This window comes from Solenopsis invicta, chromosome 6, assembly GCF_016802725.1.
Source record: "Solenopsis invicta isolate M01_SB chromosome 6, UNIL_Sinv_3.0, whole genome shotgun sequence".
NCBI lineage: Eukaryota > Metazoa > Arthropoda > Insecta > Hymenoptera > Formicidae > Solenopsis > Solenopsis invicta.
This window is the reverse complement of record NC_052669.1, coordinates 62,056-84,493: the sequence shown is the minus strand read 5'-3', so window position 1 is coordinate 84,493 and position 22,438 is coordinate 62,056. Positions and strand designations below refer to the sequence as shown.

General features: G+C 37.3%; 2 protein-coding genes across 2 annotated transcripts in view; one reads left to right on the top strand and one right to left on the bottom strand.

The window, feature by feature from the left end:
* Positions 1–1,283: 1,283 nt before the first annotated feature.
* The window catches only part of LOC105207222 (fatty acid synthase-like), a 32,871-nt gene continuing 11,716 nt past the window's right edge, over positions 1,284–22,438 (bottom strand). The window contains exons 2-8 of the mRNA XM_039450471.1: positions 9,253–9,407; positions 8,806–9,159; positions 4,871–8,043; positions 4,030–4,498; positions 3,619–3,964; positions 2,019–3,517; positions 1,284–1,752 (exon numbers count right to left, since the gene is read on the bottom strand). Coding sequence (XP_039306405.1) covers positions 1,391–1,752; positions 2,019–3,517; positions 3,619–3,964; positions 4,030–4,498; positions 4,871–8,043; positions 8,806–9,159; positions 9,253–9,364 — 6,315 coding nt within the window. The 5' untranslated portion in view covers positions 9,365–9,407 and the 3' untranslated portion in view covers positions 1,284–1,390. The remainder of the gene's footprint in view (positions 1,753–2,018; positions 3,518–3,618; positions 3,965–4,029; positions 4,499–4,870; positions 8,044–8,805; positions 9,160–9,252; positions 9,408–22,438) is intronic.
* LOC120358015 lies at positions 19,561–20,430 on the top strand. Its single transcript, XM_039450400.1, has one exon. The coding sequence runs from the start codon at positions 19,561–19,563 to the stop codon at positions 20,428–20,430; it is 870 nt and encodes a 289-aa protein (XP_039306334.1).

Below are 22,438 nucleotides of genomic sequence, written 5' to 3'. Positions count from 1 at the left end.
TTAATTTGTTTTTTATTTCCAATTTTTTACTAAATTTGTTAATTTAGTTAATTTTTATTAATTTGTTGGTTTTTTCTTATTTTTGTAATTTTTGTAATTAACTTTTTAATTTTTTAATTTTTATTTAATTTTAATTAACTTTATAATTTTTTAAATTGTTTTTAAAATTTTTAATTTTTTTTGTTATTAATTAATTTTTAATCTTAAACTTTTTAATTCTTGTTATTAAACCAACTTTTGGCAGCAGTCGGGAGTTTCTTTTTTATTATCTTTTATAGTATCGACGATACACGCTTCGAAAGAAAAAACCCGATTTTCTTCAAAGGGGTGTTTCACCCTTAAAAGTGTATTAGGACACGTGTAAAAAATACGTGTCCCTTATTTTAATCTGTACAACATATTAAAGGCACGTCGAAATAGAAGGGAGTCACTTTTGTAGCGCACGAACGCGCGGACGGGTGCGCGTACCGTGCGTATCGAGAGATTTTTAATTATTTTTGGAAAATGGGAATGTTGTATCGTAACTTTATCATATACCGTTCAATTCGTAATAAAATAAGCTTTATTTTGCTTATAAAAAAAATAAAAATTTTGAAAAAAAATAGGTAAGTGGTGGGGGAAAGTATTAAAAATTATTATAAATAATACTTTCCCCCTATATAAAGTATTATATATTAAAAAGAATTAAAAAAAAAATTTTTTTTTCGCTGTCATAAATTATTCTTCGAGCCATTCAACTTTCATTTAAAACATTTTTTTCTATCTCTTATAGTTTCGACGGCATACACTTCGAAAGAAAAAAACCGATTTTCTTCAAAGGGGTGTTTCACCCCCTTAAAGTGCGTATGGGCACGTATAAAAGAATACGTGTCCCTTATTTTTATCTGTACTACAACATATTAAAAATTCGTTTTAATCTGAGGCGGACACTTCCCTGTGTTTCCTTGTAAGTCAGAGATTTCAGAAACAGAAAACAAACGAATTATGTAGATTAGTACAGAATAGTAGTACTGATTCAGCATATTACCGATAAGATTTTCAATAACATATCATACAAAAATTGACAAAAAAATATGTCGAATATTAATACTGAACCAGTACATTTTCCATAGATTTTTGTTATATTATTATATTATTTTACAAGTTAGTATCTAATTGATAGTAATAGATGTACTAACTATCTATTACTATCTATATGTAACTAATATTTGATACGAACTACCCACCGATTACAATAATTAAGAAATTATAATTTTACAAACTGATTGTTTCTTTCACATACATGTGTGCGCGCTCGCGTGTGTTTATGCGACCCTCAAAACTTTGCTTATTTCTAAAAATAGCTTTCAGTTTACAAGATGCTGCATATCACTACTCTAAACTATTGCTATCAATTAGATAATTCTTGCAATGTACCGATGGTTAAGGCACGAATCTTTTGCGCCGATAATGCGATATCGTAATTTCTTTCAAGAATCTGTTTTATCTCCGTGCCCATTAACGAATCCATACCCAAGTCGGCCAAGGTATTATTGGGATTAATCGAATCAACATCTTTAATGCCTAAGATATTGGTAACGATTGCGATAAGATTGGTCTTGTTGCCATTGTCGGATTTATATTTTTTAGCTAATACCGAAGAAGCCAGCACCGGATGCGGTTGTTGAAGGAATATATCCATCGTTGCGAGACAACTCGATATTTGTTGCGGTATACTACCGCTCACCTCGACGTCGTTACCTCCCATCATTTCTGAAGAAGTAAAAATGTAAGAAAAATTGTGTTATTTAAAATCAATAAATGTAGAACAACGTTATATAAAATGTGCATTAGGTATCGCTTAATTATTATTTTATAAATTATACTTTTTGAAAAAAAAACGTAAAATAAAGATGATTGAATTAACAAATGCAAAGAAAAGGCAAAGTGGAAAGGTTTAAAAACGATTCATTCAAAAATTTGATTAAAGGAGAGAAGATTCCTATTTCCTCAAACTATTTCATATATTAGTATATTACCCATGATTAAGCCAACGTCTCCGATGGCACCCCATTGGATGGCGAGACCAGGTAAGCCATTAGCCTGCCTCTTTTCCATCATTCTCTCCATGGCCGAGTTTGCGAAACCGTAGTTGGTTTGACCCATATTACCGCGACCACTCGATAGAGACGAAAATACCACAAAATAATCTAGCGATAGGCAGAACTTTCTCGATACCGCGTCTAAATTTCTTGTAATATTGATTTTTGGTAATATAATCGTTTTGAAATCGGCTTCTTCCAGGTTTTCGATGAGAGCGTCACGTAGGACGGCTGCCAAATTAAATATGCCGCCAACAGGAGCCAACTGATTGCTTTCTTGGATCAAGCGTTTGGCACCGGATAATATCGTAACATTTTCCGTGAAAATAACGATTTTTACGCCGTTTTCGCGCCAGCGACGCACATGTAATGCTTGATAACCGGTGCGTATGCCTGAGCGCGATACGAGAACGATGAATTTGGCGCCGCGGCTGATCATCCAATCGGCCAGTTCTAGACCGAATCCACCGAGACCGCCGACCAAGACGTATGATTTTTCCGGATTTAAGTAAGTACGCCGAATCGCGGCTATTGTCTTCGGCATTGGTACGCGCTTCTTCGGTTCCTCATCACGGATTTTCAGTAGCACTTTGCCAATGTGATTGCCCGTCGCCATAAATCTGAATCCCTGCTCAAGCTGTTGTTCTGAAAAGACAGTTGAGTCGAGCGGACGTACTGCGCCATTCTCGATTCCCTCCGAAACGAGTTTTACCAGTATTTTTTTTATCGCGCTTTCTTTTTCGTCAACATCTTCTCCGAATAATATATCCAACAAAACACCATGGAAAGATATATTTTTCAAAAACATTGACATTCCTATACGGCTGTCATTCGACAAATCATACTTGCCGATTTCAATGAAACGGCCACCATACGCGAGGCATCGAATGCCGGCTTGCAGTTTCTCTTCTGCCAGTGAATTCAGTACAACGTCGACTCCACGTCCTTGTGTCTCGACGCTTATCAACTGTTCAAAACTCGTATCTCGAGAATTGCCAATGTGCCTGTCATTCAACTGCGGGAAGACTTTCTTGAGATATTCTTTTTTTTCTGGCGTACCCACGGTAGTGAAAACATTACAACCAGCATGCAAAGCAATGGAAATCGCTGCTTGACCGACGCCGCCTGTACCAGCGTGGATTAATACGCTTTCGCCTGCTTCTAATCGACCCCGTATAAATAGAGCATAATAACTAGTCGCGTAAGCAACCGGTATCGTTGCGGCTTGTTCCAAGGTCCACTTGTCGGGTACCTCCCAAAGAAAATTAATATCCACTACCACAGTGGTGGCTAATCCTTTAGCTTCAACTATGCCCATCACGCGACGACCGTCAGCGTCTCTCCCAGAGAATTCGAATCCTAATACGGACTCTTTCGTAGCCATATTTCGTGGCAAGATGTCTGGTGATAGTTTACCACTCGCCAACATGATGTCCCTATCATTCGTATAATTTATGTTATATCTTTTTTTCTAGATAAAGGTCCTCATTATCTAAATTTTCAATCAATTTTTAATGAATATTACGTTGAAACTTACCTGAAGTTTAATGAAGAATAATATACGTCGCAAAGTTTCTTATTAGGAAATTTTCGATAATAATTAAGTGGGCCTTCGATCCACTTCAAGCTGCTAAGGTCTCCTCTCCTCAACGTATTTGCATAAACATGATGTATCTGTTTAAAAGTTACATCTAATTGTACGTGTCGATAACTGCCCCATTGTCCTCCTTTTAGCACATTGGCCATCAATCCTTTGTTTAATTGTTCTACGTAAAACCGTACGGATAAGCCAAACTTGGGAGCTTCCGTGTCTTGGATGAAGACATAGCGCGCATGTGCACCACCTGTCTCGCGCCGTATGCAAGTCATAAGTCCGACTAAGCCTATGAATAAAAAGACAAGATTTTGATCCGTTTACTTTGATTTTATTCTGATCTATCTATCTTACCAAGCGTTTCTTCGCCCTGGGATACAAGGAGCACTTCTTGATCCTCGCTATCAGATTTCTTCAATGCTGTTTTTACATCCTCCAGCCACGAGAGATTGTTCTCTGTGATTTGTATGACCATCGGTTCTTTCCTTTCTTCCCGTATCTTTAGCAGCAAGTATGTTTTTCCTACCGGATCGATTTGTTTTCCGGCCAACGTTAAATTAGTTTCCTTCAACGCGATCTTCAAATCCAGTTGTACAGCGGTCTCCTGCAGAAGAATGAAACCACCAGGTTTTAAACTAGCGACCAAATTTTTGAGAATAATATCAGACTGATTCGACAAAATATCCGCTGCTATGACGAGGTGCATATCCTGAGCGAGAGGTGCAGACTTCACGTCTCGCGTTACGACGTTTGCATTCACGTTCATTTGACTCAAACTCTCTATGTAATTGTCGACAGAAACTGCGATTACTTGTAAATCAATCTGAAAAAATCAAATGATTTTATAGTAATTTTAAGTGATGAAGAGGGAAGTACTGCTCTTGACAAGAAGCAATTACAAATAGAAACAAATTATAAAGTCAATTGGAACATGCCTTATTTCATTTACAAGTTTATATGCATTTTAAAGCTGTGCACACAAATACAAGAAATAAGTAAACAGTGTAATTAAATAAAATAATTTTTTTAAATATACGCGTCATCATAATCAGCACAACCATAGATTTCTCATTTCTAATTATTTCTAGACTTTTTGTTCATCTTTGATATTATATACGCAAGAAGACACTAGAAATTTTGAATTAAAAATTATTTTATTTTGAATGACACAAAACAATTTATTAAAATTACTTACGATAGGCGAGCCTAGTTCACCATTAAAAATGTCAAATATAAGCGGCGCCAAAAGAGCTTCCGCAGCTCGTTCGCCCGCAATCTCCATGATTTTCAGTTTTAACGCCATCGTGTTCTCACATATAATTTGCAAAAGAACAGTGAGTGCGTGTATTTTTCCTCTCTTTGGATCCTTTACTAGATTTTGCGAATTTTCATAGGGCACGAAAGTGTATTGTTCATATTTAGGATCGGCTTGAGTCTGCTGTCGTCGAGGTGCCAAAGAAGATTTTAATCCTCTGAGCTCGATACCACCCGATTTAACAATATCGATGTCCTTATAGTGATACACCGGTAATCCACCATTTTCTGGTAATTCTTCCACCAGTCGTTTATGAAGAATAGGATCGATCGCGGCGTATTGGAGACGCGTCGGTAAATACATTAGTCTATGGCTAGTGGACATTATGCTGAACTGAATCATAGTGTCTATGTACGGAATCCATTGATTGAACCAGTACAATTGACCAGCAACGCCGTAGTTATCGCAAGATTTGATTCCTTGAAAGATATCACGATACTCGTACCCGCGCAACTTCAATTCCTTATAAATGTCTTTGGCGTTCAATGGCAAAATCTCGTTGTCGGTAGGCGGTATTGGTGGTGGCGGCAGCTTCAGTTGATCTTTCTCGATAGCCTTGGACGCGTGGACATTTCCACTGACGACGATTGTACCGGCTTCACAGATTTCAAAGTCGCCCGTTCCCTCGAAGATGGTTATCGAGAATTTCATCATTCCCTCTTTTGGCATAACAATTGCTCGCTGAAAGTGCACGTTCTTGAATACCACCGGCAATCTTTCAAAATCGGTGCCACGCAGTTTCGCCAAAGTTTTCCATACTAACAGAATATAGCCAGTGGCTGGGAAAAGGACTCGTCCGTCTATCTGATGTCCAGCTAGATACGCGTCCGTTTCTTTCGATAGATCTATCTTAACGATACACTCTCCCGAGAGGTTCGATATCTGATTGAAAGAAGCCACATCCCACGCGGTGGTATGATCCCATTTGACTAGAGGCCCGATCATTGGTGTTCCTCGACCGACCGGAAAACTTATCGACGGATATAATTTGAAAATATTAGGTTGGGCACCAGCATTATACAGTTTACCCACATTAGACAACAAAAAGACCAGGTTGTTCGAATGATCCCGTTTATGAAGGCTGATATTTGTCACCGTTGGTGGTAACGATCTCCGTAAAATTGCCTGTAGCAAACAATGTGGTGCAATTTCGATTGTTATCGCGTTCTCTGGAATATGCGCGATCGCTTCGTGGAAGAGCACAGGAGAGAGTAAATTATTTACGTGATACGCAGACGAGCTAGATTGCGCCAGCGGACTGCTCCATGCAAACTCGGGTATGGAACTGGAAATCCATCTGGCTGATCTTTGCTTTGGATTCGGGATGATATTGTCGAGCGAAGCGCGTAGCTTAGGCCCGGCTGAGGCGATGTATTTGCTGTGAAAGGCGTAGCCGGAACTTTTCACCATCTTTACGAAGATATCTTTGCTCTTGAGCGTTTCTGCAAATTTTCGCATAGACTCAGGCGGACCGGAAATAGTGATCGAGTCCGCGGCGTTGTGACAAGCTGGAACGATATCGGGTGGGCACATTTTTTTGATCTCCTCCCAACTCAAACCAACTGCCGCCATAACGCCCGGTTCCAACTTGGACTCCATAATCGCCTTGCCTCTAGAGTAAGCCGCTAAAACAGTTTGCTCTAGTGTAAACGCACCGTCAGCATAAGCACAACCCAATTCTCCAATGGAGTGTCCGATTATACCGTCCGGCGATATATCTATCGACGTTAAAATATCCACGAAAGCAACCTGCATAGACGTGATAGTCACGAAAGAATTTAGTACATTCTCGAACGTCTCGTCCGTGGCGTTCGTGATGATATTCATGAGGTCGATGCCATGGGGTGCCAACGCGTCCGCGCATCGTCGCAAACTACGTTGAAAAATTTCAATGCCAAACAATTGATGGCCCATGCCCGCCCATTGCGTGCCCATACCAGAAAATACAAACCAAATTGGACGTCGCTCTTGAGAGCTTGTTATTTCAGTCATTTCACGTGTACCATCGATGTTAAGTATCTCGTAGCCGCGAATCTCATGGCCGGAAATATTAGTATTATGAATCATTCTTAACAATGAGAGAAACTCATCGTCATTACGATGCTCTTTTGCTTTATCCAGTAAGACGTGCACCGCTTCCTTTGTTCGACCTGATACAGCAACCAATTTCGGCAACGATTCGGCGATGCGCAATAACAGTGATGGTTTTGGTTTTGGATTGTTGCGGAGAATGATATGCGCGTTTGTGCCACCGAAGCCAATTGAATTAATACCTATGAAACCACCGTTCCACGGTGTGGCCTTGTCGACTACTCGAATGCGTCCCTCTTTCAAGGCTGGAATGTCTGGATTCGGAGTATTAAAATGCAAATTGCCGGGTATCACGCCTGCTTCCATCGCGATTAGTACTTTGGCGATAGAGCATAATCCACTGGCCGGTTCAGAGTGACCCATATTGGATTTGACTGAGCCAATTAGCAAAGGAGTCTTCCGGTCTTTGCAAAACAGTTTCTCGATAGCAGTTACCTCCACTTTGTCTCCTACTTTTGTACCGGTACCGTGAGCCTCCACGTAACTCACGTCCGCGGGATTAATTCCTGCCTCGGTATAGATGTCACGCAACAATTGATTCTGCATTTCATCATTGGGATACGTAATACCCTGGGATTTGTAGCCGTCGGTATTTGTTTTCGTTCGAATCACCGTTGCGTACACTCGACGTGCATCTTTTGCTTTCTGCAAATATATCGCTACAACAGCCTCTGCTTTCACGTAACCGTTAGCTGAAACGTCGAACGTTTTGCATTTGCCATCCTGAGACAGCATGTTTAATTTTAATGCTTGTAAAGCATAGTTGGGTTTTAGCACGAGATTCAGTCCACCCACGATTGCAGCATCGCATTCGCCAGCTCGTATTGCATTTACAGCATTATGTGTAGCGTATAATGATGAAGAACAAGCGGTATCTAACGAGTAACTTGGTCCGGTAAAATCAAATGAATATGAGACTCTGTTGGCAAACATAGATCTGGAACTGCCAAGTAGATTGTATCCTGAAAACAAGTGCAAATGTCTCGATTTATTTTTAGCAAATTGTGTCATTTTTCTAACGCCGTAACATATTTATAATAAAGATTAAAATACAAACAATTATTTGCACATACAATCAGAGAAAAATTGTGTTTAAATTGTGTTTAAAAAATTGTTTCTTTAACTAGATTTTTTATAATTAAAATATAAGTATCTTTAAAGAAAATAAAAGTTTATTAGATTTCAAGAAGTGACATCATTGGTTTTTTGTACAGTAAATATGTAAATTATTTGTTTAATTTATTTGTTTAATTTAAACAAATCAGTTTTTAATTCAAAGAAAATACTGACAGAAATGTAATAAATAACGTAATTGTAATTATTTTAATATATTTCTTTCATTAAAAAAAGATTTGCATTGCATAACCAAACTATATCTTTAAATCTAATAAAAAAAATAATCAAGAAATTTCTTCAAATCAAAGAAATTTTTCTTTAACCGTATAGCAATGATACACTTTTCTTTAACCATAACAAATTTTTTTGATTTAAACAAATCTTTTTTGAAGAAACTTTTCTGGGTGTGAAATGATTCATCTGTACCATCACAATTACTTTCTTATTTTTAAAAAATTTTTAGATATTTAGAATCCATAAGTGTTATAATTTTTTAATTTTTTTACGTTTAATTGAAACTTGAACAAATACTTTGCTTCGCGGCAGATAAAAAATGTAAAGTTATTGACTGAGAAAATATTTGATACCATTTTTCATAATGTACAAACCATTTATGGTCTCTGCATCTCGCATCCAGAATTCATCCGATTCCGAGGAAGAAATACCAACAAAAACGCCGGTACGCGATCCTCTCACGGTCGTAGGATTGATGCCAGCGTCAATTATCGCTTCATACGTGGCTTCTAACAATAGACGAAGCTGCGGATCCATTACATGTGCCTGCTTGGGATGTATTCCAAAAAAAGCTGCATCAAAGCTGCTGAGGTCCTTGATTTTTGCAAATCTGGCTGGTAGCCCATGTAGGCCCCTTGGCCAACGGCGCTCGTCATCCGTCACCATATCTATTTCGCTCATTAAATTTTTTTTGAATTCGTCGATATTAGCTGATTCAGGCAGACGACCTGAAAAAAGTGTTTATTTGGTTGATACGTTACGCTCCCATAGAGCGGCAAGATGCCCAGCATCCGGTAAGTCGTGCCATAATCAATAATTACCTGATATTCCCGTAATGACAATATCATTATCGACATATGGTAGCGGTACTTCATTTTCGATCGCGGATTCCCGCGTTATAGGACCGTTGACACTTTCAAACTGAGCAAACATCTTGACTGTAGAAAACTTGTATTAATCTTCTTTCACTCTAAATCTGCAAAAATAGAACCAATTTGATCTTTTTTACGTTTCTCAACACATCTATCCAGCAGGACCGCAGCTAGACGTAAGTGCGCCCGCGTGCGAGCTCAATTTTGCCGCCCCTTGTTTCGTTTGACTCGTGATTAAATTTTTTTTAAATAAAATTTTCTATGACTACTTACATGAAATAGGTTTTATATGTTGGAAAGTTAATAAAACACAAAATAAATTAATTAACATAGATTTATTATGTATTTCAATTCAAATAAATTGAACTTTTTTGGCTTTTAATTTTGCAAAATCTGCAACTATTTGTTTTATTTCTAAATTATCTAATATTTTATGTTCTATAACAACAATAGATTGATTGCTTAATCTATGTTGGTACATTTCATGTATTATATTAAAGAAAAATACAGTTTTGTGTGAAATATTAGCAGCATCATTTACTAATAAATTTAAACTATGGGCTGAGGGAACAAAAAAGACACAATTATTAATATCCAAAAGTTTTTTCTGTAATTCATTGTATTTTCCACGCATGTTTGGTCCGTTGTCATAATCTTGCCCACGCATGTTTTGGATATTAAGGTTTAATTCTAAAAATAAATTTTGTACAAAAGTCGACAAATTTTCGCCAGTATTATTTATAATTGGACAAAACCTCTGAATTTTTCATTAAGGCGATGCTGGAGATACCGACTGAACACTATTATTTTTAATTTCTCTATACCGTAGTTGAACTGTACCAATCATTAATTCAATTTATCAATATAATGCGTATAAATTTCAGTCTTTACAAAAAGAAAGCCATTGAAAAATATGGAATAAAGGAGTATGATTGCAATATCCCGACGTCGAAAACAAAAAATACCTTACGATTGTACGCAAAAGGCCCACATAGCACGTAATCCATTGCAGTGATATCACAGCAATATCACTTTTACATTGCAATATTACAAATGAAATATTGCAGAAATATCACGAAATATTACTGTGATATCACAGTAATATCAAAATGTCCGCGAAAACGCATCACTGTAATATTACTGTGATATTTCATAGTAATATTACTGTCATATTTCAAAATATTTCTGTGATGTTTATGTGATATTTAAATAATATTGCAAGAAATTAAATAAATAAATTATTTTACTTTATTTTATTTTTATTGTTATTCTTAATATTATTTTCATATTGTTATATGTAATATATATTAGACATAGAAAAAAATAATTATATTTATTAAAACAATACAATAATGTAAACGTAATAAATGTTTAATTTACAAAAAAAAATCTCTTGTATCCTTTTTCATTTTTGTTAAAAAAGATTCAATTTGAATTATAATTTTAATTTATGTTCAAGATTAAATAACATTACAAAATATTATTTACATGTAAAAATATAAAACAGCGTTCCACACGTACCCCTTGAAAAAAAAGTTGATAAACTTGTTTCAATAAACTGATTACTGATCAGTAACTGATGATGTTTTATCAGTTAACTGACAAAATATAATCCGTTACTGATCAGAAATCAGTTCATTAAAACAAGTTTATCAACTTTTTTTTCAAGGGACGTCACATTGGGAAAAAAATTAGAACGAGTATTCGTTTCCAAGTTACAACAAGCAACGATTTTCTTTAAAATCTCACTGAAGTGTGAGCTAGTGAGTCGTGGTGAGTCGGCTCGGTCGGCATCTAGATATAACACCTGTGGCTGCACTTGACTCACGAGAAGGTCTCCAGCGGCGCGGCCACCTAGCGGTGGTGCCAGCACTCACTTGTTTGCGTGTAGTCTTATACACACGGCGGGATCGCATAGCGGCTGTGCATGCGCTCACTTGTTTCGTCGTATGTTGTGACGGTCGGTGACCGAGCCGCAACATTATATACATACATATAATTAATGAACATTATAAAATACCTAATTAATGATAGAATATGTATAATCATATTTTTTAATAGAGTTGAAAAAAAAATAAAATCTAAAGAAAAATTTGTTGGAAATTTAATATTTTAAAAAACTTGAAAAATCTTTTACTGTAGTGTTTAATAGTCTAATCAAAATTAATGAATAAGCTATTTCACAAAATAATGTACCGAGCAGTAAATATTAAACGACGTAAAAATGTATATTTTTTTCAAAAACTTCTAAATATACTTTGAAATATTTATTGCCAAGTGAATATTAAATGTGTATTAACAAAACTTTTTGTAAACATTTTTTTTTAAATACTTTATGATAAAAATTTTTTAAAATTAAAATCGATTTTTGTGCTCCTGTAAAAATTATAAATGGCAATAAGACAAATACAAAGGTTTTTCTGTAATTTTTTAATAAAATCATTATTGATCGAGTTGTAAAGCAATAATTAAATTGATAGATTACATAGAAGAACGTACATTATAGTTTATACATATATACAGTTTAAGGGATAAACTAAGTAAATATCTAAACTAATAATAAAGTTAATTAATTTTTTTCTTAACTTTCACTTTTATTCCACGAAAGGGCAAAGACATAATTATTTTATTTGTAACTTGATTTCTTCTATAGGATACCGAAATTACCAAAAATATTAAGGATACTAAAAATATCGAAATTAATCAAAGAGATAGTGACGTTGCATTAATAAGACATAATAAAAACGTCATTTGACATTACCTTGTTCTTTGGAATTAAATATTGCAACAATTTATTGCAATGATATCATTGGAATATTTTAATGTTATTATCACTGTGTAATATCACAGTAATATTTTTGTGATATTTCTGTGATATCAGTGGAATATTTCAATGTCATTATCACTGTGTAATATTACAGTAATATTTCTGTGATATTTCACAATAATATGTAATATTTCTGTGATATTGCAATGATTCTGTGATATCACAGAAATATTACGTGCTATGTGGGGGGTAATAATGAGAATCCATTGTCTGATAGTGATGATATGCGTATCAATGTGTTTTACGTAATTTTGGATGCACTTCTGATTAATTTGAATAAACAAAGCATCTGTTACACCAATTTAAATAATAAGTTTGGTTTTTTAACAAACTTATATACATTCCCAGCAAACACAGTTACATAACGGCAATGTTAATAAAATAAAATCGAAAGTAACACGCAATATAACATGCGCGTTACATGTAATGTCCATGTTAGTTGTAATTTCCCACTCATAAGAAAAATAACAGTTACATAACAGTCGTATTATATTTGTTATACAACCCTGCCGAAAATGTACGATTAAAATTGATTAAAAAAAAGTTATCCAAATCGATCGGGATTTCTGCACCGAAAATATAGTATTAAAACTGATTGAAAATAAAAACCCAATCGGAACCCAGATAGATTTATTAAAACAGAATACATTAATGTAAATGTAATAAATGTTTAATTTACAAAAAATATTTCTTGTATCCTTTTTGTTAAAAAAGATTAAAAAAAAATTAAATTTGAATTAAACATTTTATTTATGTACAAAATTAAATAACAATACAAATTGTTATTTACATATAAAAATATAACGTTTTATGTGGAACAGCGTTTCACACACACACACACACACACACACACACACACACATGTTTGAAAAAAGCGAGTATTCGTCTCAAGGTTACAATAAGCAGCTTCTAAAAGTCTCGCTGAAGTATGAGCTAGGGATTCGGCTGCCGTGGCGCCTAGATATAACGCATGTTGCCGCACTCGACTCACGAGAAAATCTCCCACGGCGTGGCCACCTAGTGATGGCGGTAGAACTCACTTGTTAAATCCATTTTAATTCAAAATTATAGAATTTCATAAATTATAATTAAATCAAATTTTAATGCGATGTGACACGTTGAGACGCTAACAATTCTTATGTACCATTTTTAAATAGATATTTTGATGACAACACTATAAATCACATTAACAAATTTGTAAAATTGTCCGAAAGCTATGTTTTTCTTTTGGCAATTAATAATTCTTGACAACCGTCACAAAAAAAATAGTTTTTGAACAATTTTACAAATTAGTTAAAATGAGGTACAATGTTATTTTATCAAAATAGCTTTTTATTTAAAAAACAGCACGCAAGGATTTTCAGCGTTTCAGCATATCATTTCTCGCTACTAATGTCAGGATTTTGAAACGTGGTCGCTGAGAGTATTTAGAAGTCTTAATGCAAATGAATTAAAATTTTAAAAAATTTTTATATTATGCATTACATTTAAATAATTCACGAAAGCAATATTAAAATCAATTACGATTCGTATATAATTAAAACCGATTACTTTTTAATCCGCTCGTGGATTGAATCGATTAAAACTGATTAAAATCAATTAAAAAGGATTCCGTTTTAATCGCTTTTAATCGCACATTTTCGGTAGGGAGGAGTCGTATTAGTAATTCAGTTTTATAACAGTTATATTATTAAAATAAAATGTTTGTTATATAAACCTGCTAAACGGCAGTTATATAACTTTTATAAGTTATTGTGTTGTAATATCAACAATTCAATTTCACATAACTACAATATTGCTAGAATGTAAAAATTCGTTATACGAGGTGTGATCAAAAAGTAAGGTGAATTTTTGAATTTTGCGCGCTCTGTACACTCTAATTTCAAAATTTTTGTTTTTTGTGTTGGTACACTCGTCACGATCATATGTTCATAGTTTTGACTATATAGCATGTGTTGTTTTTATATGAGAGGCATAAAGGTTAGACTCTTGTTTGCGTGCTCGGCGATTTTTTGCTGTTGAAAATAATGGAGCAGAAAGTTTGTATTAATTTTTGTGTAAAAAATGATATTAAGTGTTCAAAAACTCTTGAAATGTTGACAGTGGCGTACGGTGAGTCAACTTTGAGCAAAAAAAATGTTTATAAATGGTATAAGTTATTCCAAGAGGGCCGAGAAAATGTTAACGATGAACCTCGCTCTGGACGCCCCAGCACGTCAAAAACCGACGAAAATGTTCAGGAAGTGAAAGAAATTGTGTTGAAAAATCGTCGAATCACGATTAGAGAAATAGCTAATGATCTTAACATATCGTTTGGCTCACGCCAATCAATTTTAACGGATGTTTTGGATATGACACGTGTGTCAGCGAAATTCGTCGTTACTAGTGTGTACTTTTTTGGCCAAAAACAATACTATCAGCATGCCTCAGCCACCGTATTCACCAGACTTGGCCCCCTGCGACTTTTTCCTCTTCCCAAAATTGAAAAGGCCTATGAAAGGACGAAGAATTGCGGCGATTGAGGAGATTAAGACTGCATCGCTGGAGGAGCTCAAGTCAATACCGAAAAGTGCATTTCAGAAATGTTTTGACGACTGGAAAAAGCGCTGGCACAAATGCATTGTATCAGAGGGGGATTATTTTGAAGGGGATAACATAATTTTGGATGAATAAATGAATATTTTTTTATAAAAATGAAAAGTCACCTTACTTTTTGATCACACCTCATCAAGAGGCGCGGTCGCGTCTCGTGCCAATTCAAAAAAAAAGCGAGAAAGACCGACGCCTCTTTTACGCGAGTCAGCGAGTACTACACTATCAGCAGCTATGCGGTCACGTGATGCACCATGTGATGTGCATCACGTGACCGCGATCATGATTGCGCGTATGACAGGTTTCCTAACCTGTAACCTGAATCGTCAATAATGGCTGTGTTCCGTTTTTACTGGCAGTGCAGTAAATATGACGTCATGACAGTACACTGTCACAACTGTTTCAATATTACTGCATTACTACCAGCACTGCTATAGCATCGTATTTCGGAACAGCATTGCAGTAGCCATATTGCACTGTAGCTACCTCACCTTGGAAGCTGCAGTAGTCACAGTGGCAATATGGCTACCATTCATGACGTCATTGATGTTACTAGATGCTGTCGCAGTGCGCTGCGTACCAATAACGGAACGGATTTTTCACCACTGCCAGTACTGGCAGTTATATCGGAACACAACCAATATCTCGGTTTGCGAAGCAAACGACACATTTTTCTGCCGAATTCTTTCGCGTGGTGCAAAAATACGTTGAATAAACCTATTATTAATGAATATGTGCAGTTAAAAATATATATTTTGCATTAACTAGAGTCAATATTATTATATATTATACTCCTACGAATGCTACGTATAAAATTTTTCGAGTGTCATAAGAAGATATGATTTACAAAGTGCACATGAATATGGTAATGAAACGAGGTTAATTAGATCGGATGCACCTTATTAAATCTATTTTTATCTTTCTATCTTTCTCCAATGCATATTTACCTTTCTCAGCAAAAATGTAGTTCGCTTTCTCAGGTCTGCCTCTAAGTCATGCCTTTTTAATTCTAGCGTTAACGTAAATGTATATTTTTAATGAATTGACGTTTGAAACAAGTGTCAAATAATTGAATAAAGATATAAAAATGATTCCAATGCCTGGTGTACGTGTAATTTTACAAGTTGAGTCTCAGAGGCCTCAACGCTGCGTGTACTTTATAGTTTCAGAAATTTATAATTGGATTAATTAATAAGTAAGGTACGTACATTTTGAATCCTGTTTATTAAAAAAGTTAATAAAGTAAGTGTAACTTTTACAATGTATATAGAGTTTACTGAAAACTAGTTAAAATAATACACGATATTAAATATGCTCGCTGTGTTACAAAATGAATTATCTTTTATAAGAAAAAATATCTTTTATAAGACGCTCAGAAATATTATTAAATATCAGGTAACAGCGAGATTAACACATATTTATTTACAATTAACATTTATTTTGTAACACAGCGAGCATATTTAATTTCATGTATTATTTTAACTACTTTAGTGAACTCAATATATATTGTAAGAGCTACACTTAACTTTGTTAACTTTAATAAACAGGATTCAAAATGTACTTACCATACTTATTAATTAATCTAGTTACAAATTTCTAAAACCAGAGAGAATACGCAGCGTTGAGACCTCTGAGACTCAACTTGTAAAATTACACATACTTTTATATCTTTATTCAATCATTTGACACTTGTTTCAAACGTCAATTCATTCAAAATATACATTTACATTATGCTAGAGTTAAAAAGTATGACTTAGAGGTAGACCTGAGAAAAAGCAAACCACATTTTTGCTGGGAAAAATATGCATTGGAGAAAGATAGAAAGATAAAAATAAATTTAATAAGGCTCATGCAATCTAATTAGCTATGTTTCATTATCATATTTATATGCACTTTGTCAATCATATCTTATGACACTTGAAAAATTTTATACGTAGCATTCGTAGGACTATAATATAATATTGACTCTAGTTAATGCAAAATATATATTTTTAACTGCATATATTTATTAATAATACACTTATTCAACACGTTTTTATACAAGACAAACGAATTCGGCTGAAAAAAGTGCATAACATATAATCTTGTCTATACAAGAGACATATTATTTATTGTGGATGGGAGTTGAGGTTAATTATATTCACGTAAGCAGTTTTTGATTAGCTTGGTATATATATATATATATATACGTATATATATATATATATATATATATATAGTGTGTGTGTTTGTGTGTGTACACACACACACACACACACACACACATTATAATCTTACTTGTAAGTTGAAATCATGACATCACAAAAAATAAATATATTGCTTAACACTACAAAAACGCGTGATATCAGTACAAAATTACCTTTTCAAAAAAAGGTAAAAAGAAGGTGCCAATTTATGTGTGTGCGCGCGCACCTTATCTATAATTTTTTTTAAAAACTCAAGTGGTACTATTTTTTAATTCAACCTAAATGTATTTTTTCCAAAAAAATGTATGAAATCTTTAAATTGCGCTAATTATAAAGAGAATATATTGCTGTTTGATATAACTGTTGTATTACTTTTAACGAATAAAATGCAAGTGATAGTATATTTATTTTTTAAGTAAAACCCAAGTAGCGGTATCTTTAATTCCTTTTTAAATAAAATTCAAGTGATACTGTCTGTGTATTTTTATTGAAACATTTTTCTGTTCTAACCTAAGTGGATGTACTTAACTTAAAAAAGTTTCAATGAAATATGTAACATTTAATCTCAAAGAATTAAACAGAAATAAGAATGCTTTATTAAAAAAAAAATTTTTAAACTACAAAAAATTGGCGCTGCTAAATGTCTAACTATAATCTAAATAAAATGTTGTAAAACATCAGCGCCAATTTTTGTAGTTTAAAAACTTTTTATTTTAATAAAACATTCTCATTTCTGTTTAATTCTTTGAGATTAAATGTTACATATTTCATTGAAACTTTTTTAAGTTAAGTACATCCACTTAGGTTAGAACAGAAAAATGCTTCAATAAAAATACACAGACAATATCACTTGAATTTTATTTGAAAAGGAATTAAAGATACCGCTACTTGGGTTTTACTTAAAAAATAAATATACTATCACTTGCATTTTATTTATTAAAAGTAGTACAACAGTTATTTCAAACAGCAATATATTCTCTTTATAATTGGCGCAATTTAAAGATTTTATACATTTTTTGGAAAAAATACATTTAGGTTGAATTAAAAAATAGTACCACTTGAGTTTTTAAAAAAAATTATAGATAAGGTGCGCGCGCACACACATAAATTGGCACCTTTTTCTTACCTTTTTTTGAAAAATAATTTTGTACTGATATAACATGACACACACAAGTTATATAACTATTATTTTCTGTGTTTGCTGAGTTAAGTCCAGAAATAATTACAGAAAAAACTCTTAATTTGCAATCCAGTTATCTCGACAATCTAGAACTGACATTAAATGTTGAATGTCAGCATTTTGCTACACATTTGCGCACACTAAGCGTAAAAGAATTATCTGCAGTTGAATTATGTAAAATGCTCCATCAACAAGAGTTCCTTATTCTATATCCGAATCAAAATGTATTAGTACAAATTGAAAACCGCCGTTTTCCAGTAGATGGCGCCAGCGGTAAATGCTGTGTGGGGATTTCCACCACATTTCTTCCCTAGCGCTGAGCGGTACAAACTAGTTCTAAGGTTGGTACTATGCTGCCTGCGAGCAGCTCTAAAAAGATTCAGATTCTCTCTGACGCTAGTCCTGTACACACGTTGTACCTTGACAATATATCCGTTCTACTGATTACGTGGTGTGTTTAATTAATCAGTCTTCCCTTCCGTACGTCGTTAGTGGGTACGTCTTGAGGACTCGAGCCATCATTCCCCACATTGGTGACCCCGACGTGATCTAAGGAAGCAACTGATTTCGGCCGCCGGCCGATCATCCACGTGTTCCTCGAAACGAGAAAAACTGAGGAAAGGCACGCAGCCACGTGCCCATCGACTGCACGCCCTTACTTACATCCTAAAGGAGGGCCGTGCACAGAACGAGCGTCACTGCCCAAGGTATTAGTCTCGCCAAGGGCACGACAATAACTGCGATCATCGCAGTAGGCGTAACCGCCAGTAAGTGCGCCACAGCAAAAGGCGTGCGCCGAACGAGACTTCGGCATCCAAGGAGACGTTGTCGCCGTGAAGGCGATTCCACCAGGACCGTCGCCGTGAAGGCGATTGCACCAAGGCACCGTCGCCGGGAAGGCGATAGTACCGGCACACGTCATTGTTAAGGCGATCGCACCGTGACACTGTCATCGAGGGTGCGAGCAGACCCGGACATCATCGCCAGGTGCGCGGCTGCACGCGGCATCACCGCTGGAGGCGTCAAGCCGCAGCTGCGGTCTCATCATTGGCATCAGCCGTCGAGGTACCCTTCCGCGCGGCGAAGCGCGCCCATCGTCGGGTTCGTGCGTGTCCCATCCGTGAATCGTACATCGACAGCCATTACGGCCATTCGTTTTCGCGCGTGTCCCATTCGTGATTCGCGCATCGACCGCCATTACGGCCATTCGTTTTCGCGCTCGCACGCGAGCTCGCGCAACGCCATTTTCGCGCCGTTCGCGCCTGTCTTCTTTCCCGCCGAACGCCATATTGAAATTTATTTGCTTTTGTTCGCTACGCATCGTTTTAAGTCTAACACGTAGCACGTTGCGTTGAGTACGGCGCATGCGTTTCGGCTCAACATTCATGCAATTTAAAATCGCTATATTTCCGATAACCAATACAAGCCGCGAGCGTCGTGGTAAATTAACTCTGTATCGCGTCTTAGTAACAATGCCTCCGCCCACGGTCGAAGAGTTGCAAGTACAATTGGCGCAGATGCAGACCACCTTGCAGCAGATGCAAGGGCAGGCCGGAGTTCCGCGCGTGGATTCTTATCGAATTCCTAAAATCCCACCCTTCTTGATCAAAGATCCCGTCATCTGGTTCATTCAGGTTGAGGCGTCTTTTGGGACCGCCCGCATCTCGGACCAAAAGACCAAAGCACATCATGTCATCAGTGCGCTAGATGCCGAAGCAATCGCGTGCTGTCGTGACTTGATCGCGGACCCTGACGAAACAGAACCGTATACCCAGCTGAAAGAGCGCATTATCGAAAGCTTTTCCGCGTCAGCCGAAGCTCAGCTTCGACAATTATTAAAAGGCCAAGTGCTTACTTCCGGAAAACCGTCGCAAATTCTTAGCCGGCTGCGTAACCTTAATGCAGATAAACGTTGCGATGACGCCGTCATTAAAACTATTTTTTGCGAACATTTAACGCCCTACATGCGTGGTATACTTGCGGTTTCGGACTGCGCGGATTTAGATAAATTAGCGAAAATGGCCGATAAGATCGCGGAGACGGCCAACGAATCGGCACAGTGTGCAGCCTCCTCTGCAAAACAATCACAGCCATCGGACCTCGAAAGCAAGGTCGATCGCCTTGCTGCAGAGCTCGCTACCCTCTCGGCTCAACTTAAACGATCTAGCAGGTCGCGAAGTAGAGATAAATCACGGCACCGCGAACGTTCTAACAGTAGGCAGCCTAAAGTCTGTTGGCCGCACAGAACTTTTGGCGAGGCAGCGCGGGCATGCAAAGGCACAGATAAGTCCCCGTGCTCGTGGAAACAAAACAAAGCCGCAGTTACTGAGAAGGGGGAATAAACAGGTCCACCATTACGGAGGCTAGCATGGTGGACCCCAATTTTTCTAAACGCCTCCACGTGCGCGATCGACTCACAGGAGAGTTATTCTTGATTGACACGGGGGCGGAGATTTCATTGCTTCCCGCGGGCGATACCTCAAATAAAACGCCCGGTAATCTCAAGTTATACGCGGCTAATGACACCGTGATTAACACATATGGGCAATTATTTCGCACGTTGCATATCGGTTTACGTCCATTCACGTGGAACTTTTGTGTTGCAAAGATTCCGTACCCGATCATTGGGGCCGACTTCTTGAAACACTACGGTCTTCTGCCAGACCTCGAAGGTCGCAGACTAATCGACGCGCGCAACAATGCATATACTTCGGGTATTATTAGGGCAACGCCTTTCCTTAAAGCCAGCACTGTCAATCCAGACACGAAATTCGCGCATATTCTCGCGGACTTTCCGGAAGTCACTGGCCTCAAGCAGGCTACGCTACCAAGTAACAGCGACGTACAACATCGTATCATTACTACTGGCCAACCGGTGGCCGAGCCTCCCAGAAGGCTAAACTCGGAGAAAGTTAACATAGCCAAAAAAGAGTTCAAACGGCTTACAGAGCTGGGCATTTGCCAACCCTCCAGCAGTCCATGGGCGAGTCCCATCCACATGGTGCCCAAAAAAGACGGATCGTGGAGAGTATGCGGTGATTACCGTCGCCTCAATGCCATAACCACTCCAGACAGATTCCCTGTCCCTCACCTACACGATTGTTCCTCCATCCTTCGGGGTAAAAACGTGTTTACCAAGCTTGACCTCTTTCAAGCGTATAACCAGATCCCGGTTGCGCCCGAGGATGTGCCCAAAACAGCAGTAATTACGCCTTTTGGTCTGTTTGAATATAAATTCATGACTTACGGTCTGAGAAATGCCAGTCAAACATTCCAGCGACACATCTTTCGCGCACTGGGGGATTTAGAGTTCGTTTTCGCGTTTATTGACGACATACTCATTGCATCCTCGTCTTCCGAGCAGCACGAGAAGCATCTGCGCATTGTCTTGCAACGCTTAAAAAACTATAACTTGCGACTTAACGTCGAGAAATGCCAGTTCAGTCAGTCAGAAATGGAATTTCTCGGCTACGTAATCAATAGCGAAGGATGCAAGCCATCCCCTTCCAAAGTTCAAGCCATCGTTAATTTTCCCAAACCGCGCACAATCGTCGAATTGCGTCGTTTCTTAGGTTTAGTAAACTTCTATCGTAGACTTCTGCGTAACGCCGCCAGCGAGCAAGCGCCGCTTAACGAGTACCTCCGTGAGTCCCGAAAAAACGATAAACGTGTAATTGCGTGGACGCCAGAGGCGGAGGAGGCGTTTGTCAAATGTAAAAATAGCCTGGCCAGCGCGACAATGCTCTCGCATCCGGATGAGTCTGCCGAAATGCGCATCATTAGCGACGCGTCGGATTTCTCCATGGGAGCCGTGCTCGAGCAATTGCTTGACGATGCGTGGAAACCCCTCGCATTCTTTACGCGCAAGTTTACGCCCGCACAGTGTAAATACAGTGCTTACGACCGCGAGCTTACAGCAATATTTGAAGCTATCAAGTACTTCCGTCATCATTTAGAAGGTCGTGATTTCAAGGTTGTTACGGACCACAAACCACTCATTTACGCGTTCCTGCAACGCTCGGGAAAAGCGTCACCGCGTCAGCAAAGACAGCTCTCTTTCATTTCCCAATTTACAACTCGAATCGAACACGTCTCGGGTAGCGACAACGTAGTCGCCGACTCATTGTCACGCGTTGAAACCATTCGTTTGCCCACCGAAATCGAGCTCGTCGAACTCGCTGAGCATCAGGAACGCGACGATGAGTTACGAACTATTCGCGAAACACCGGACTTCCCGCTTTCATTAAAACGTATTCAGTGGGGTCCTACTCACACCACGGTATTTTGTGAGATCACCGGTGAGGCCATCCGACCTTACATTCCGAGCTCATTACGAAACCGTGTGTTTAA